The following is a 19,959-nucleotide window of genomic DNA, read 5'->3' as shown; positions in this document are numbered from 1 at the left end:
GGGAGCAGGCTGCATGTTCAGAATCCTGAGCCACTGAAAGGCATTTGGCTACAAAAACTGGCTCAGCGTTCAAGATTTGCAGGAAACAAAGTTTAGGCAGATCTCTTTCTGTTCAACGTGCTTTACAGTAGCCTATACCTCAATGGCTGCACTGTCGGTTGACAAAAAAAAAAAAAAAAAAAAAAAGACTTGTCCACTAAAATCAACTGTGAAGAATGTCAAGTACTAGTTATTGTGTTGTAACTTTTTCTCAAACTATATACTGTATTGTAATGAAAACCCAGCACTGGCCAGGATTCTTTCTGCCCCCGTTGGGTGAATATGACATTGGAAAGCTCCTATAGTTTCATCTGGTGCCTCTGCCTTTATGTGGTTGGGTCAAAAACTGGTATCGCCATAATCAAACATACAATTGACAGAACATGCAAATGCTATCTAACGCTACACTTGATTGCTGTACTTTCATTCAGTCACAATCCCCTCAGTCATCAAGCCAAAAGAGGTAGGGTTTTGAATGAACGATGTGGAGCGTGCGTTTTGCCCCTGGCACTGACTTTATAGATCAGATCCTAAGGCTTTAAATAAGTTTGCACCAAATAGAGCAGAATAGGGACACTCTAAAACTGTCATTTGAGTCACCATTGCATAGAAAGTGGAAGAAAAACCCTAAGAAGTCTTCAGTCTAACAATTTGTTTTTATCGAGACGTAGTACTGAACGTTTGGCCACTTTTTTAGCAGGAGAACAAAGCATTTGAAAATAGATTGATCGTTTTTACATTAAATTTTAATCCTTTCATCGGGTCCCATGAAAGGTGCAAAATAGAGTCTTTAAATAGGAATATCCAAGGCAGCATTCACTAACCCCCCACCCCCACCCCAAGAAGGTCCATACCCTGTTTGCACTTGTCCAATTGTACGCATTTCCCATTTTTGGAGGCCTCTGAACCTAATCTCTCCTTCCCTCTCTCTCCATTTCTACCAAATCACCTGGAACACAACATGAATCACCCTGCGCATCCAACGGTTGTCAGCACAGGCTTTGAAAACCATTAATGATTGGCTTATGTGGCTAGCACTGCCTTTTGTATGACGGCAATAAATGTGTTTTGTCATTCATTTAAAACAAATTAAAACATGTTTACTTTTAGGAAACAAGGCACACGAAAAATAGAGAAACAATGGAATAACTGTCTTTGACTCAATACAGATGGCCCGATAGTGCTTGCTCACTGTTGCTACTTTTCTCTTTATTTTTCACTTCTTCTTTTTTGGGGGGGCAGGATAATTTTTGTCTCTAAAACAAGTCTGACAGGATTTGAAGAGCTTGGCCTGTGTATTTCTGGCATTAGGACAGACCATATGGTAGACAAATTGCAGTGAAAATCTGTCATGCTAGATTAACAAGTGTTAACAGGGTATCAAATGCACACTGCTCCCAAACAAATGGACAACAAAAGAGGAAACAAGCAAAACAAAAACAAACAATAAGAAAAACACATCAGTGTCTTATCATATAGTCATATTTAAAAAATGACATTTAATACAGTCTTTTCCATTAAAAAGTTTAAAAACATTTTTGAATTATTCTTTGTTCCGTAACCTCTACTCTTTTCCTGTACAAAACGTATTAAGTAAAGTAGTGGTTATTTATTTCCAAATCACTGCTGTCCTAAAGTAACCTGAAATGGTTCAGAAAGTCCAAGAAACAAACACAGAGCATGTCCTGAGAAATGTTAGATGTGTCATCGTTTCACAGGTTTTCCCAAGGAATCGTTTTTTTGTGCCTTCTGAAAACTAGTGGTCCAACACATTGGCAGTTGGCAGATTGGAAACAAACCCCGGATCGAGGGCGGTGGAAAGACAGAATCTCGAACGCAGAGAAGGTCGATATGCAAGCAAAAGTCTATGTGCACACTTTGTTATTATTACTTTTTGGTTTAAATAATTATTTGAATTCAGTCAGTGCCCAAGGTGATATGTTGCCACCATTTCAGAAAAAAAACTAAACAAAAACAAAGTAACCTAAATGAACATGAATTAGGTCCCCCACTTTCTTAACAAATGAATTTCATCATCAGAAACAGATACAGTTCACTAACCTTCATTAAGTATTAATACAATATCCTTGCTGGCTTCCTAAAAAGTGACTTCTTGTATTTGAACATTGCAACCGCCCTCTGACAGTGTGCTCAACTTCTCAACTGCAATGCAGGCTCACCAATTCCTCAGATTTAGGCCAAAAAGCCTTTTTTATTGTTAATGTGCAGTGGCCTACATATTAAGTGTTTTTTTAGCTATTACTGGTTTGTGTAATTCTCAAGTTTTGATTATTTGTCCTCCCTGATGTGAAGTTCTGCTTTAAAGCATAACAGACTAGCACCAGTGTCACTTCCAGTAGCCGCGTACGTCACTTAACCATCAATATTCCCTGTACTTTAATAAAGCAGTGGCATTGTTCAGTGTGCATCACCTTGCAAAGTGTGGCAAGGTGTAGTGAAAACTTCCTCTCTTGTGTAAGACTGCGTAGGTGTTCCAGACAAGAGTCATTTTAATTGCTTTGACTTCATAAGCTGGTTGTTTTCCACACTGTGTTTCGAAACAAAAGTGAACACACAAGCTTCCCTGGCCTTCAAAATTAAACTAAAATTTAAGTCTTCGGATTCTTTTTTTTTTTTTTTGTACAGAATTTAGAGAATTGTATCTATTGTAAACTGCTGATATTGCAAATTGGTAGCTGTTGATGACAGTTTTTTTTATATACAAGCAGCTCAAGACAGCGAGGTTGGTTTAAGCGTTACTTGCAGATTTTGTGCAATTCAAAAGAACAGGCATCTTCTTCTCTAATGTCCACCAAGGTGTTGAAAATATAAACGGAAAACATATGAATCCACTGAAACACACTGTGATTGTGAATGCACTGAATAGGACTGGGGTTAAAAAAACACAAAGAAAACATGAAATCAGCATTTCAAAATGCTAAAAAAACTAGCACAAACTGACAGTGCAAAAGTATTGTTCCAAACCTAGAACTGCTTCTTTGGAAATTCATTTGTTGTCAAGTCCATTGGTTACCTGGGAAACTTCAGAAAACAAATCCCCGAACCCGTTTCGGATTCAGAAGCATTCTTCCCAACTCCTCGGACCCAACCAACCTCCCCAGTCCATTTCCCCTTCTGCCAACATTGTATAAATTGTTTTTGCTTCCATTTTAACAGTCATCCTCCCACAAAAGGAGAAAATAAGGCATTCCCAAGACAGCTGGAGGTTGTTCAAGATGTACACATACAGAAGTGCAAAAAAGACCAACATTACTGTACAAAATAGTATTTTACACATTTAAGAAAATAGGGACATGTTCCTGTAAAAGAATCTCATGAACAACATGGCTTCCTCGTGGAAAATCTTTTAAAAGTATATAAAATGTAATCACCGTCCTGCGGTGATCTCCTTTTTTTTTTTCTACTTCTTCTTCTTCTTCCAAACCCGTGTTCAATCTTACAGTGCCATCTGAAATCCAGTCCCTCAGCGGGTGAGTCCTTTTCCTCTCACCTCTGGTCACCTCGTAAACGGTTCCTGTTCCCTTGTCTCCCAAACAGGAAAGGGAACAAAGCCGCTGCCAACCTCCACCACATGGGCTGCTGGTTCCTTTGGTTTCTGTGGTACTGTAACACAAAAGAAAGACAAAAAAGAGAGGGAGTCAGGAAACTCGGTCTGTATGCCCTAAGGCCTAGTCCAAGTTTCTTAATTAGGGCGCCAATCCTTTTCAGAACAGTTTTTTAAGTCTCCCAAATAATACATTTTATTTAAATAGCATTGGATTTGTATGGTAACATAAAAATATAATTCTAAAAATCCTAAACTTTTCAGATTGGAGGAAGTTCATTGTATTTGTGTGGGTACCCAAAATATACACACTTCTGTAACCTTTTCTGCATTGTCAAAAGTGTACACAATTTTTTTTATGCTGGAGTGACTCAGTGAATATATATACAGTAATTAACACTGACATTTCATATTACAAAATAATGTTCAGCTGGAGGTTATTTGAATTTAAAAACATACATTGTGCTTTATTTGTTATTATTGGTTGGGACCCTAATCTATACACTAATAGTAGTTGTTCATAAATTAAGTTAATGATAAAAACATATATTTAGCACTTGCTGTAATAAACCAAGACCTGTATCTAAACTCTTTGGTCAAGAATGTACTTTAAGGTTGTGGGAAGTGAATTAAAGATCCAGATTTTCATTTTGTACAGTATGTGGGTTGTGGGTTACACTATGCTTTAAATTATATTATGTTTTAGATAATGTAATTCACAAACCACTGTAAACATGTCAAAGTCAAACATGGACGGAGAACAGGAATATTTTCAAAACATCTGCCCACGCGATTCCTTGTGCCCTTTTGTTACACTGTCTGAACACACAAATGACTGAGCCTTCCATATGCACGACAACACACAATTTCCTAAAGCCTTGGGGGGCAATAACGTTTTTGTAAAGTGACCATGAAGTTTAAATCCAACTGCGTGTGTGTGTGCGTGTGTGTGTGTGTGTAACCTAAGCAGCCACTGACAGTCCTAAAACACGTTTCTACAGGAGTTCTGCATACTTGTACATTCTGTCTTTTCAAAACAGAGAGGAAACTCAGATCAGCAGACCGGAAGCTGAGCACTCTGCAAGAGTGAGAGGTCAGTGCCAGGGCATTGCTTTCTCAGGAGTTCTGGTAACTTGTGATCTCTGTCCGAGGTTAAAATAAATACCCATAAATGGTACCACTTTTTTTGTAGCTGTTCCTTTGCTGCAACTCTACTGAGGACAAAAAGCAAACCCAAGCACAACGCTGTCGCCAGAGCTTCACAGCAACAGGAACGATAGGCTGGGAGGCACTGCCTGAGGAAGGCGTGGCTACAGAGAACACGGAAGGATCATGCAGATTGTGCTGACAACCAATCGTAGTCCTTCATTTCAAAACTATGATCAATTTTGTATAACCTCAAAAGCAAAGTTACCCTTTGTGCAAAAACAATATAAATCGATTCTCAGAGGAAACTTCCATGATAAACCATATGATTCCTTCTAAATGATCTTATCAACCAGTGCAAAATAAAAACTGGATTTCTTTGTACATCATATCTGGATTGCACAATTATACACTTGACAGACATAGACTGAGGAAAGTAACATTGCACTTTAATTGTGTAGTAGATATAAAGCCTTATCTGTATAAAACAAACTGAATACAAATACAAATAAAGTAAAAGCAAATTAAAAACACATTAAAAGGACAAATAATTAAGAATCTATTAGAAATATCCTGGCAAAGGGTGTTTTCAACTGAAATGGAGGCAATTAGAAGCAAAAATGATTTGTGAAAGCCCATTTAGAAGCAGTTCAATTACATATTACTATTCAAAAAGACACCTTGCCTTTCAGTCTGCGAATAATGAAAATGGAGATTGCTGATAGTGTCTTTTTATTGACACTAGAGCTAATGGGATTTTCTACTATTTAGAGGATAATGATTGAAAATCCAAGATAAGGTAATTGCACTGAATAGGATTAGGGTAATCTTGTTTTTTAAAATATATCTTCATGAGAGCCAAGATGTCCATTCTAAAGAGAGCCAATTAATCTCTCCCAAATATGTTCAGATTCTACTTCAGTCATCAATTGTTTTTTTTTTTTTTTTTTTTTTATCTAAAATGTTAAGGTCATAGGCCAAACAAACTTCACAAACACTAACCTATTTATATCACAGGGTTCCCTGTTCCGTTGTCGTTAAATAACTCTTTCCATAGGTCTTAAATGTTATGACACACCATTTCAATGTATTGCATAAGCCTCTACAGAACAGCGCTCTTGCATACGTCCCGTGCACTTACTTTTTACATACATCCTCTAAAATCAGAAGGAAGTGCCAGTACTTCATCTCTATGACCATAACCCAGCACCTACACACAGTACCTGATAGGATATGGTGACTGAATTGTAAAAAATGTAGCAATACTTTTAGAGAAAAACATGTCTCTTCAATCCTAATATCATAAAAATAAATTGATGGTCACCGGGTATGGTGATCTTATAGATTACTCTGAGACAGATAAGGCTGTGAGACAATAACTTGTCACCAGGTGTAACCAGAAACTCACTGAACTCACATGCCCCTCTACTACCAGGACACACTTCAGCTTCCCCCACACAGGATAAAAACAAGTCTGCAGCTATCCCCCACCCTGTTTCCCTGGTTACCACACTAAACAGGTACAGTAAATAAACAACCGGACCTCGAGTAATGGGATTACACACAAACAGACTAGGACACATACTGAGGTCCTCCACTGCAAACAATCCCAGCTTTGGTTTCATCCTTGCCCCCTCGCCATTATGTTTGTGTTGTTTTGAGACAGGATATTGCATCCAGCTGATTTCGGTTTGGTTCTAAGAAGTACCAAAGTACTCGGCTCAGTTCTAAATCTTAGTGCAGATATGGTAAGAAAGCTTTGTTGTTAAAAGTGTCACCATGCAAAAGTGCAACTTTGTCACAACTTTTAACATTAAATATGCTTGACTACAAGGAATTATCTTTTAAGGCACAACAACTTTTAAACAAACACATTATTTCACATCTCCAAATTGGAGCATTTTCTTTATGAATAGTGAACTGACTGCCAAAAAGTCCCAGTAATTGACCTTTATGCTCAGCTCTAGTGGGTGCTGGCTGAGACTCAGTCAGGTGAGCAAAGCATTCTGGGTAACAGTCACGTTACTGGCTAGGAGGGATGACTCAGAGTCTATATTTAGCCTGAGATATAAACACAGGGAGAGTTTACCCAGACACAGTCTGCTGGGTTTCTCACAGTGCGGCCACATATCTTATCGAACGCCATATGCAATGGGTAGCTGTTGCTCAACACTGCTCACAATCCCCAAGTCTTTATCAGTTAGTGACAGTTCATTTGCTACAATCGCAACACATCTACAGCTTTTTACCACGAAAAGAAGGACATTACTGCATGTCTGGTTCAGCGATGGGGGTTGCGGGGGGGAAACTAGAATTCATTTTATAATAACTGATATAGATATTAATTTCATTAAAATCCTTTGTCTTATGAGAGTAAATGTAAATAAATACAAATCTTATGGTTACTTACTACACAAAGTATGTAAAAGCGAAGAGATGCTCTTGATTATTATTATTATTAATTATTTGTATTATTATTTTAGCCATTAAAAGTAAAAGTAAAAAAAATCTTCAAGGGTTGTCCCCAGTAAAGTATTAAAGTACTATGTTCCTGACAGAACTGTGTGACTAATAGGTGTGTGTGACAGAGACAATGGCTCTCTGGAAATGTGACACCAAAAACATTCCTCATTTTTATTTTGTTTTCTTCTTCATTTCTGTTTTTCCCTTAGCAATATGTACCACACAAGTGTAGTCCAACATAAAGAAAAACAGATTACCAACAAAAGAGGGTCTAATATGATATGACACAAAGAGGGGGTGACATTTAATCCACACTCTATACAAGCTTTTCAGAGTCTTTAGGACTACGCTGAAGGGGGGCCACATCTCAAAACTTTTTAGGCACTGTAATATAATCTGGCCTCTTCTAGATTTCCTCTCTATAAACTGTGGCTGGCATCTCATAATTATCCTCATTATTGACACCGTAACTGACACTAATTTGCCTATTCAGTTTACTTCTGCCTCAGGTACTACATCTATTTCAGTGAAGCGCGAAGGAAGGACTACATTCATATACACACAACAAAACAGTGCATATTACAAAAGACAGGTTTTGTACTCTTAGACGACAACTCCCCCCAAAAATGATCAATTTTCGCAAGTAAAATGTAAATGTACTTATGTTTTGTTTTGCTCACAACATAGATATGGGATGCCACCGAGCCATGTTGCAGTTCTTCACTCACTGGGATCCCAAGCGAGAGAGACACTATCCAGGGAGCTCTATGCGAATTAGTACACGAGGAGTCTCCATTCTTCTCTTCTGCTAGTCTATTACAGTAATTAAAAATCAATTAGCCAGTGGCATGTGTTATTGTGCATCGTTAAGATTACTTAACAAGCTTTCCTTTGGGGGCATGCTGATAATTACACAATTGCCAAGCACACTTACGTCACCCTAACCCACAATGCCTGCAGAAGGCCTGAAAAAAAAATGTCTGAGCTAAAGCACGCTAGGCTTAAGTTCTCTATGTGTTTGCATGCTACTCCAGCTGCGATGCTCAGGACCTGTGATGCTTATCTCTCTCAAACAAGCAACACCCACAGAGTAACACAAGTTTCCCTTAAATATTTGGCAATAAGTTAACTTGAGCTCAGCTTGAGCTCCTGTTTAGTTCTTGTTGACCTACCTACAGGGGATCAATTAAATAAACATCCTTCCGTTGCAAGTAACAATATTATATTCCTTTTAAACCATTAGAATTGCACTGTAACAATATATTGTTCCAACATACCAAGCTATACAAGATTGGGCACTAATATTATGGGCAATAATGTAACATTCATTTTAACTGGTACAAGCTCCCTTTTGCTTTCATTTTACCATGTCACCTAAAGACACAAATTAAGATTTAATTCCAAAATTTTAAGTGCTTTCGTCTGAACCCAGTGTCTCAAATCATATCAGTTATACATATCTTTAACGTCTACGGTGGGGACAGTGTTTTATGACATAAAATACTATTTATGGTAGCACCAGAAGGAAAGATTAAGGTGAATTTTTGTACAACCACAAGACTGTCGGCTCCTATTGGCAGGAGACGGATTAAGATAAGTAAGACTCAGAAAACCTGAAGCCCCAATGAGCTGTCCTTTGTGGTCTTTTGTTTAGCGATTGGCCCGACGCCTCACAACTCCAATTTCAGCGGTGCGCCTGGGTCTCTCACGCCACCCTGCCCTCCCCCGCCAGGAGATGAGAGAGACGCCTTCTCCCCAAACACCGGCCTTACAAGCACGCCTCGGGGATTTGCAGGGAAATCAGGGGTTTGTAGGGAAATCAGTATTTCTTGTGCGTGTGTTTTTTTTTGTTTTTTTCGGTGCTGCTAATGCTGCTGGCAGGACTCGCTGGAGACTCCCAAACCACAGCTGCACTTCAGACTCACGCGTGAGGTATCGGGTTACAACATGTTTATCTTGTCCAGCTACTTCTTCTTTTTTTTTTAACATACACTCACAGAAAAATACACACGCATCTAGAATTGTCCACTGAAATTCAATTCTTGGAAAAGGATGTAAACAAATGTGTTACCTACACAGATCAATGCATACATCCCCATATGTCCTGTTCTGCATTCATCTCACCTCAGGAGAGCTTTTCCAATGACTTTACATTGAACATTTCCATCAAGGAGTTTGCTCGCAGACACAAGATGATACAAGTTGGGGATCATTGCGCTGAACTGAGATCACCTCTGCTTTCACCGCACGACTAGCAAATTACTACCTGCTTTTTCCTGGGTTAATACCGTAATAATGGTATACATAGTGTAAAAACAAAACAGTCATTTTGCCCTAACCGCTAATGTTCAAGTACGTCACACTGAGTTTTACCACACCACCTGGTGAGGCGACGGCTTTTTGGGCATACAATCCCACAAAGGGAAAAGAAAAGAAAACAGGAAGGGCACATGACTAGTCTCCGAGCACAGCCTCGCCACTTTCAATTCGAAATCAAATAAATGCTTCCCTGTTGAGATTTTTCACACAGTCACACAACACAGCTTTTATAATTTCAAAACTAGTGTCAGAGTGGTTCAGTGGTTCACAGAGACAAGATATCTGGAATTAAAAACAAAAAAAAGTGTGGTTTTAGTAGTAGTAGTATTTTTTCTTCTGGTTAAATATTATTACAATTAACAAAGTACAGGAAGAGTATGAGGCTAAGTTACCTTTAAGACCAAAAATAAAGGCCCAAATCCTCAATGAAGGGCTGGGCCGTGAGAGTGGAACACTGATGTAAATGCTGTGAATCACCAGATAACTCTCATGTCATGGTCAGCCATTTTGAGGGTGCCTTCTCCCTTACCATGTGGAGATAGTCACGGTGAAACTGGTCTCCTATCTTCTGGAGCTTCTGACCGATTCGGACCTCCGCAGTCTGCACTGGCTGCCCTTCCGCCTCGCCCATCTCCTCTTCCTCCTCCTGCTCCTCTCTGGCCTGCTCAAAATGGGCTGGGAAGTGCAACCGAAAACCAGCATTACCTGGAGAGACAGAACATATGGAATAGGTCAATAACATTTCTTCAGGCAGTGGAGTTGGGATGATGAAGGGAATTTCTTGATGTTCATCCCGGTGGCACAGTAGGCTGGGACTAGACACAAGCAGGCCTCTTTCTCAGGCTGTGTTTTCTGTTGGTTTCTTGCATTTCACTAATAATAAGATAATAATAATAATAAAGCAATTATTTGTTATGGTGCTAAACTTGAAAAGGTATCACTTCAAGCTGACAGTTAGATAAACAAAGACAGGAGGCCCAGTTTCTCTTTCAGCCACAACATTTACTTATCCTTCTGTTTTGTTGTTACTGCTCTTAAAATGCAAAACACTGGTTTGGATGTCTCTGTGTCATAACAGGTATTAAACTGCCACACACAAAAATGTGTCAAATTCCCTGAGGTTGTAAGGCAGAGCAGATTGTCACCTCATGATAAACTGAGCTGGATTATAATTACATTCGCCAGATGACAAAATCAAATCAACTGACCTTTAAAACATATATACTCCATACCGTGGGCATCACTGTCTCACAATCTGCAACTTTAAACAGATTCTATGCCTAAATATTACAATACACAATGATTAATTGTTTTCCCGGAAAAATAAATAATCTGAAAGAGAAAGATGAAAACATATTACTGTGATCATTTACCAGAAGTAGCCTATTTAAGGAACTTCTTTCTAGGGAATTTCCAGTGAGGAAACTTCAAGGTTAAGTAATTTAACTAGAAAATGTACACATTTAATACGGGTTGTGTGCAAAAAACAAAAAGAAAGACTTAAACAGTATTGTCTCAGGGCATCTTAATATCAGAAAGAGAAGCGTGCTGAGGTGCGCTAATAGGGAAGTTTCATTAGATATAGAGAAACAGGACAAGATACATACCATGGGATTGTATTACTTCCAAATCTCAGTACAACCATGTTTATATGACTTTTAAGACCAGGATTATGTGTGTCCTTACCGTAAAAAAGCCGCCGAGGTTCTGCTCCGACGCCACACGGCAACATACTGTCACCTGGTCCCAAGACCGGACTTGGCGTCTGCGTGCCCTTATCTGCAAACTTTATTTCCCTGAAGCGGGTTCCCCAGCAGTGCGAGAAATTTGAGGGAAAAACGTCATCTTCGTCATCATCCATCTCAAGCCTTAATGATAGTCTGCCTAAAATTACAAAAGAAAAATGGCTTTATGGTCTGCTCAGCATTTTTTTTGTTTTTTTTGGGAGCACCTGATAAAAAGTCCTGGAAAAAGAAAAAGTTTTTCAAATTAATCAAAATACTTCCCACTTAAAATGCACCAATCATGGAGGTGATGTCAAACTTGGGCCCTCAATCTAACTTGGGCCCAAGCCAAATCCAAATTTTGACCTGTTCACAAATTGTAACTTACAAATATGGAACCAACTGCACCTTAATTTATTGTCAAAGGCCACTTTCTACTATTCAGAAATACAAACAAAATAGCTCATTGGTTTGTAGTTTTACATTCGCAAGTCAATGTCTTGATTTGTCTCTGCCTTAGCTGCTTAAATTTTGAGTAACCGTGTGAACAACAGGTCAGTTACTGACAGTTCATCTACGATCCCTGTGCAGTTCAAACTATAACTAGATTAGCTGAATGCCTCACTCCAGGCAGTCTGAATGGAGCAGGTGGGAATTATTGCCCCACCCAGAAAAGAAGGTCTGTAAATGAATGCAGAAAGAATCTATGAATGACGGCAGTGGATGAAACAATACTCCACAGGAAAACAGCTGCTAGGTCTGGATGTACTTAGCGTGAAAGGTGTTTGACAGGAGAAAACCACAGTAAATCATAACCTAGACATGTGATAGGTAAGTGTTGCACACAATGCATCCTATACACAATGTCTTACCTTTAACTGACAGTTCAGTCTGCAGTGTGAAAAATGTGTCAAGGTCTATTTTATTATTATTATAATATTATTATTATTGTTCACACCATTGATTTCTATGTCCATCAAGCTGTTTAAAACTCTGTAATAACAAATTGTAACATATTAGTTCTCTTTGGATGTAAATAAGATAATAAGCTTAGTGTATGCTTGTCTTACTATAAATACTAGGGGAGAAAACATCGTGAAAGTGTAGATTTTGAATGCCATACGTTTATTAACGTGTTTTCAGGGTTTTTTGACCGGTTTTGCAAAACGTTGAGGATTCTTTTTCCACCTCTGACAAAAACAGACATTACAAAAACAGAAAACCTTAAAGTTCAAGCAGTTGAATTTCCACTGGTTTATATGCAAATTAGGGGTACAAAAGCACAATACCAACTGTGCATGCACTGTGCCAGCACTAACAACATCAGGCGCCTTGACGGCCTCTAAGAACAAATAATCCTCTCATGTGGTTTCCTAACATTTGCAAGATCATTGCAAATAAGTAGCGAACCATCTAAAGATCCCCATCTGAAGTCCTTGCTCTTAGCAATTATGCAAACTCAACATTTATCTCTTCAGTGCCCTCTCATTCAGGGAAAACCACATTTCTGCTGGGTAACAGCCAACAGGAAAGGTTATCTATGTGAACTAGTTTGCCAGTGTAACATATCCTCCAACAAAGCAGCTTCATGGACTTTCCAGCTCTAGCATGACAGAGGTACCATGCATTCGAGATAACAAGAATAATGCGGTCCTTTCTGCACTCTTTTTAATAGATTGAAGATTGAACTTGTACAAGAGGGAATTCTGCTGCTTGGTCCAGGGTGAAAAAGGCCAAAAAAGCTAAGGTGGCATTTTAGAGGGTCACAGCCCATTTCAAGAAATTCAATAAACTTTCCAAGCTTCTCAGAAAACCATGCTGCAGTTGTAAGGTTTCCAAAAAAAAAAAAAAACATCACTGCTGAAGCAGGAGAAGCATTGATAAAATGAGTCATTGAGCCTTCTTAGGTCTTACCGACTCAACGCCATCAAGAAGTGACAAATACATCCAACAGTCTAGGCCTACATATCCTTATCCTGATCCTTATCTCAAGTCTCAAAGTCTCAGACGTTCGAAATGTTCAGCACTCAGAAATGTATTTTGCATAAATTGGGGATAAATAAATAAAATCGCACAATGAATTCAATCCCCCTAATGAGAGGCCGAATGGAAATTGTCCATCCAAAGAAAACTTAGCACAATGACAATATGCACTAACAAGTACGATGGAAAAAACCTACGGTAATTTGATTAAATTCTTTTTAATCCTATCCTGTATTTAAAAATAGGAGGCAATAAGGCAAAAACTACAGATTTGTAGTGTAGGCCATATTGTGATGTAGATAAATAGCAGCATCTGACACAGTAGTGAAACCACAACGCTGGCTGCGGTCGGGCTGCTCTTTGCTACAGTTATCGCAGCAGAGGATTGGCAGCAAAAGGCGTGAATCTTGTCTTTTCCTTGCTGTCTCAACCACTTGCCAATCTTCTTTTTTGTCTGTGTGCGTAAGTGCCTAGCATCCTGAAACAAATCCCACACACTAACTCCATTAAACCAAACAAAGAGGTAATTCAACATTTATTTTTTTACATGAACAAAAAATATATTTGTATTAATCAACATATATTTTTGTTTTGTTTTTTTTAGGTTCGAGAGACAAGTAATGGCTAGTATCTAAGATAAGGTATGCTGAAGTATTGCTAAAATCAAACCAATAGCATGATAAAACAGAACACTGTCTTTTTCATGCTTCAATTCCAAGCAACAGTAAAAGCCTTGCTCTTGAATAAACACTATTAATATTAACAGTTATTGTTTTTCTGAAGGACACCTTTCTTTTCTTTACACTTCACCATGCTCAGACACTAGTACCTGTCAAATTGCATAACCTAGTAAGAGAGCCTTCAAGCCCTGAAGGCCTGCACTTAAGTTTGCAACTGTTTAAAAGACACACATTCCTCAACGTCAGCAGCATCACAAACTACAGTAGTATTCCATACTGAGGAATAATCCAACAAAGTTTGTTTTTCTGCTGCCATACACCTTCATCAACCTTACAGTTGAAATTCTGTACTCTCTCAACGTAATCATAACCAGTCATTACTGAAAATGAATAGCAATCAGTTCTGGTTGATTACAGTGGTACAAATGTTACAAACAAAAATCTTCCCCCATCTATTCCTTACTATGCCAACTTTGTACTGGTTTCTACCTTCTCTATTCTGGAGTTTTGTTCAGGAAACAAATTAAGCACAAGGCTTAACCTTTTCCCCTCTCAAAACCACTGGCTCTGTTTCCAAACAGAAGTCCCACACTCTCCAAGAGGTTGATTTCCTCTGACCTAGTTTTAACATACAATGAGCTGTGATTAACCGGAATACTGCCAGATATTTGAAGCATTCAAAAAAGTAAAATTGCAGTGTGCACTGCTTAGATAAGTAGTACATGAATTAAAAATTGTAATACAAATAACTAACATTCTAATTTAAATATGAAGTTGTATGCCACCCATCACCTGGCAACTAACTGTATGGAGTAACATCTGTTAAACTTTCTGCCAATTAAACCCTATTAGGCCTTTTTGGAAATTATCCTTTTGAACTCAGGACCAGCAAAACCAACAGAAGACAACTTGCGAAATGGCACAGGAGATGGATATAGAAATTGCAGTCAGCAGACTCACCTTCGTTATTTCGGTATTGCTGATATTTTATAGTAGTACCTGACATTTGTATAGTGTCAATAGCAGCCGTTGTTTAATAGAGGGAGGGTGCAATGTAGATTACAGACAGCATGGATGAGAATGCTTGTCAAAGGGATGTCTTTAAATATGTCATAACTCCACATGCAGAGGCAGCCCATAGCACCCTCTGCTGCAATCGTCCACGCTGTACTTTACCATGTGTGTCATGACTGTGCCTGAGAACCCAAGCCTCTTAGAAAACTGAACAGCGAGAGATTCCAAAACACAGTACGCCCTTCTGTCCTTAATTCCAACAGTCTGGACTGGGATAAAAACTATATATATATATATATAAATCAAGATGTAGAAGTCTGTGTGGACACTCAGTAACCTTGTTATTTTACCTGAATGTACCTGCTTGGCTGCCCATCTGGTTACAATGTTTCCTATGCAAAAAAAAAAAAAATACATCTCACTGTGAAGTTACAAAATTGCTATGCAGTCAGTGTTAAATCTGACCTTAAGCAGGCACTGGATTGTTATCTAGTATTTTGTTTCAGTACTGACTCGTTCCATAAATGTAATACACTTTGCTGAGAATGTATATATAAGATATCAGCATGTAATATCATTTTCATGACCATGTTTAGAGAACTTGCAGAATAACCAGTGTGTTGTAGCTCACAGTTGAGCATGCTACTTCCCCTTTCTCACAACGTGAGTCGCAAAGAATCAGAGCATATAGCAAACTTTAAAAAACAAGGGCTGTGGTTATGGCATGTGTATCTAAAAGTCTGCCCTATAGTCAGTGGTTCACAGCAGTCCAATTTTTATATCAGATTTGGACTCCACTATAATTATTTAACAACACTGTCGCCATAGTTGAAGTCCAGGTCAATGTATTGTGGCTGAGTTTTCCAAATGAAAAGCCATAAAAAGTGTTTGTTTAGGACCCAGCAGAAACAGCTGAAGGGCTACTCTGACTCACCCAACACAGAAAAGAAGTTGCATCATTTTCTAAAATCTCAAATCCCCTGCACGCCCAAAAACTTTTCTTTTTTTTTTTTTAACTGTTAAACACACAAGCATGAATAGTGGGACAATTCATTGGACAGGGACTTGGCCTGGTTTTTAAAGTTCAGTTGCAATTGATAAAAACCTGCCTGGTTCACAATTCAATTATGTTTTATGGTATGTGGGTGCATTCTAGCATGCTATTAAAAGGTCTACTAACTTCTGATTATTATCACATGTCCTTAATGGCTTTAATTTGTGTGAGTCCCTATGCAAATTTAATAAAACGAAATACATAAACCGCATACACTGACGTTGTAACTGCAATGTGCCGAATAAATCATTTGTTTAAAAGGCTTTATTATGTCTCAGCTAATCAAACGACTGTGTTAGCAAAGAGAAATAACTTTCGATGTCCGACAGGGGGCGCTAGTCCTTCCGTAAAATTGATAACGTGAAAAAGGCGCAGTTAGGCAGCTTCGGGAGGCTAAGGTAGGTTTACGTTTTGCTAGTACAATCACTTTACAAAAATCATTGTCATACATACTATTATCATGCATACAACTCCACGATTCATTATAGCTGTGTTTTTGCTGCTGTTGTGTCTTCAATGAAACTACAGATGTACAGCTCCTTTCTGTTTCCTTTGCTCACGGAAACATTAAACGAATGAAGCCAGTGCGTATGTAAGAAAAGCCAGATATACTATTCTCGCTACAGTTTTAAAATGCGACGTTTTGTATATAGGAGAAAGCTCACAATGTATTTTCGCATTGCTGCAATTGTCAGCGTGTTTTTATAGCATTCATCACAGAAAAGCTGCTGTCTGTGCGACCAGCTTTTTTCCCCCATTGCATGGAAAGATTTCGACATAGATTTTGAACGGTTGTGCAAAACAAGTATAGATAATATATGTGTATAGCAGTATAATAATAGACGGTCTCCATCGAAATGCATGCAGTGCGTCGTTTGCAGGCTAATGCTTATAAAATGTGAACAATGTGACAGATAGTGAAAGACGGGCAGAAATATGCTTTATCGGCACTTTATAGTCCTAACCCTACATGATGTATCGAGGCAGTTGCGATGAGCTGCGCTGGACACTTTCTGTTCATTGTCGCTCTTCCATTTAATATCAATTAATTAATTAATTAGTGTCTAAACCAATCATGCGGACCAGAGTTAATACAAAAGACAAATCAACAATGACAAAACTAGCGTAAACTCTGCCATGTGTTTAGTTCACCACAGAAAGTTGAAATGTGCTATATTTTGTATTTTATAAAAGCCCATCCGCACGTCCAAAAGCCATTAGGCTTATCGGTGAAGTTAGTCCGCACTTTAAATGGGTACACGGGAAATAACAACTTATCTTAATAAGCACATACATACGCTTTCATATTGCGCTTTAAGCAGTTGTTCCGACACAAATATAACTGTATAAGCAAACACAGTTCAAAAGCTGACGATTTGCCCTCACTGTGCCAGGCTGCATGACTTCCCAGTGTTATATAAGTTAATTTATAATGCATTTAATCAGTCCTGCGCTGTACCCGGTCATCTCCGTCTGGACTCGGCATTATTCGGGTCTCTCCCCTGACTCTGTGGCGCTGTGGGCTTTAACAACTGGGTGACAAAAACGAACAGCAAGCTCTGCGTCAATCGTGTAGGACTCGGTCTTGGCATGAGTCTTAAACAGTACAAATCTCAGATCGAAAACTAAAAAGGCAATGGATGCATTTAGCGAAAGATCCCGGCCCGAGGGGTCAGACTGAGAACGACCCTCCCAGCCGTGCCCTCAGGACAGTCCCCTACCGGAGTCTAGCACCGCCTGGGAGATCGCGGGAAAGGTGGTGCCTGCTGCATTAGTTGGGCACCATTCAGAGTGCATGGCAAGTGTGTTTGCAAGACCGGGCCATGTCTGATGGGTTTGATCGGGTCGTATCGGCGACAGTGGGACCCGCACGCGCCGCTCGGCTCGCTCTCACTGCACGCGACGCCGGGGAGCGCTCGCGCCTGACGCATCCCGGAAGCGCCGGCGACCAAAACAAGAGCAGCGCCGCCGTCTGTGCGCAGCCACCCCGCTGCCCACCTCCCAGAGCCAGCTCCTCCACCCCACACACAGCGTGTATCCTATAGACGACAGTGTACATGATTGTATGTGTTCATCAGAAACAATACGGAATCGGTCATACACAAGCAAGTGTGTGTGTGCAAGTGTGTGTGTATAGACTTACACGTATATACACACCCGCTTGATCATTCAGTGCGTTGTATATAACCGATAGTTCTGTCAGAAATTGAAAAAGAAAAAAGTCAGTTAAAACATACAGCCTAAAACAACGTGCACCCGAGCTTCCTCAAATCGCCACCGACTGTAAATCGCTCGGCTGGCTCGCACGCTTATCGTTACACCGTCCCCGCGTTTGCACACGCCATGCTCCGCGACAGGCAACATTATAATAGAGATCTGTCTAAATCACCAGGTTCCGCAACACAGCGGGAGCAACCTGCATGTGTCCGTGATCTCTGCTCCTAAGTCAGCAACTGTAACAACTAAAACCCGGTGTTTGGCTGCAGATGGTGACTATTGGATTTTCTCCATTTAACAATAAAATAACGACCTCAGTCCAGATTTGCTGATGACAGGATGAAGACGAACCGTGTGGCCGGGAATGATAATGTACCCACCGCCAGCTGATCTATCCTCCGACGCAATCGGTGGTATCTTTCCTTGAGTTTCAATGTTTTTTCTGCAGCACCGTCAAAGAAATCTTGTCCTTATCCCTCCACAACAACTTTGACACTGTTCAGCCTTCAGCAACAAGCTAATTTCATTTTCAGAGACGTCAGCACCGCGTCGCTCCGCCCCCTGAAGACTACGTCAAGTAAAAAGTAAATACAGAGCTCTTAAAGGGGCAGCTCCTCATTGCTGCCACAACGTCTTTCTAAAAACGATATATATATATATATATATATATATATATATATATATATACACACATACCAATTAAGTTTTGAACTTAAAACACAACATAAAATTGACTTATTATTTCGACTTAATTTGATCACATAAACCGGATGAAATAACGATGGTTGTAAATGTTTTTCTTTGCATTATAATTATTATTACTAATGCTATAACGTTATACTGCTACTATAACTATACCGTTGTGGATGTAGCTGTATGTATATATGTTGTGAGGGTGTACATATGTATGTAGTTTAATATTGTACATATATAACAATAAATAATGCATTGACATACAAAAATCACTGCTGGCTAATATCACTGTTTGTTTTCCGTTCACACGAACGAGGTATGTGTTGCTTTAAGAGAGGCAAGCGTCTCATAGATTGGAGAGTCAGTTGAGGACGCTGAGCCAATCAGCGCATTTGTTATGGTCCCGCCTCTCCGCGCGTATTTTGACACATGGATGGGAAATTCCCCGCAGAGCAGCGTTTGCTACAGACCGTGGGAGGCGTCTAAATTTTGCCGCGCTTTGGTCGGCTGACATCGAGAGGTGACGGATATTCAGAGGGGGAGGGTGGGTTATAGATGTTGTACACGGAGAAGCACGCATAACACCAGCACCTGCAAATTCTTGCAATGTCCATCACTCATGTGACACTATCGAGATGGGGGGGATGCAGCATGACTTATTCTAAAACATCCCCTGAAATCAGTGTTGATCTTTCTGTGATAGAAAAGATGAGCAATCTTTATTAGCTATGTATTTTTCTCTATTTCTATCACAGGATTGTATGTGAACCAAAATGCCACATTAAGGTAACCAGAAAGGCAGCTGACAGGGTGACAGCATGAACCTCTTTCCCCATGAAAGCCATGTAAAGTATCATCCAATTAAAAGCAAACCTTATAAAAAGCAAGAGTTCCACTCCCTCATGGATGCTTCTTTAAAAAATCCAATATATGTAAACAAATTAATACATTTCAGTACTGTTAAGTAAAGTGTGAATCATTGAATAAGGTAGCTACCTAGTAATTAAACTAGGTGATTAAGTAAGCAAATTATTCTTAAAATGACAGTTAACAAAATAAAGG

At 39.3% G+C, this 19,959-nt stretch overlaps 1 protein-coding gene across 1 annotated transcript; it reads right to left on the bottom strand.

Annotated features, from left to right (window-relative positions):
- Positions 1 to 2,661: 2,661 nt before the first annotated feature.
- LOC136716824 (bcl-2-modifying factor) lies at positions 2,662 to 18,879 on the bottom strand. The gene is made up of 4 exons (XM_066694218.1): positions 18,585 to 18,879; positions 11,219 to 11,416; positions 10,062 to 10,237; positions 2,662 to 3,663 (listed from the first exon to the last, which is right to left on the bottom strand). Exons 2-4 carry the CDS (start codon positions 11,391 to 11,393, stop codon positions 3,547 to 3,549), a joined length of 468 nt encoding a protein of 155 aa, XP_066550315.1. The 5' UTR covers positions 11,394 to 11,416; positions 18,585 to 18,879; the 3' UTR covers positions 2,662 to 3,546.
- Positions 18,880 to 19,959: the final 1,080 nt, after the last annotated feature.

This window comes from Amia ocellicauda, chromosome 21 (assembly GCF_036373705.1).
Source record: "Amia ocellicauda isolate fAmiCal2 chromosome 21, fAmiCal2.hap1, whole genome shotgun sequence".
Taxonomy (NCBI): domain Eukaryota; kingdom Metazoa; phylum Chordata; class Actinopteri; order Amiiformes; family Amiidae; genus Amia; species Amia ocellicauda.
This window is presented reverse-complemented; position numbering and strand designations above follow the sequence as displayed.

Excerpts from the sequence above, each read along its gene's own strand:
- LOC136716824 (XM_066694218.1), bottom strand. The coding sequence starts at position 11,393 with ATGGATGATGACGAAGATGACGTTTTTCCCTCAAATTTCTCGCACTGC. Across the intron at positions 10,238-11,218 it reads ACCTCGGCGGCTTTTTTACG|GTAATGCTGGTTTTCGGTTG; the intron begins GTAAGGACACAC and ends CTGTCTCTCCAG. Across the intron at positions 3,664-10,061 it reads ACCGTGACTATCTCCACATG|TACCACAGAAACCAAAGGAA; the intron begins GTAAGGGAGAAG and ends TTTGTGTTACAG.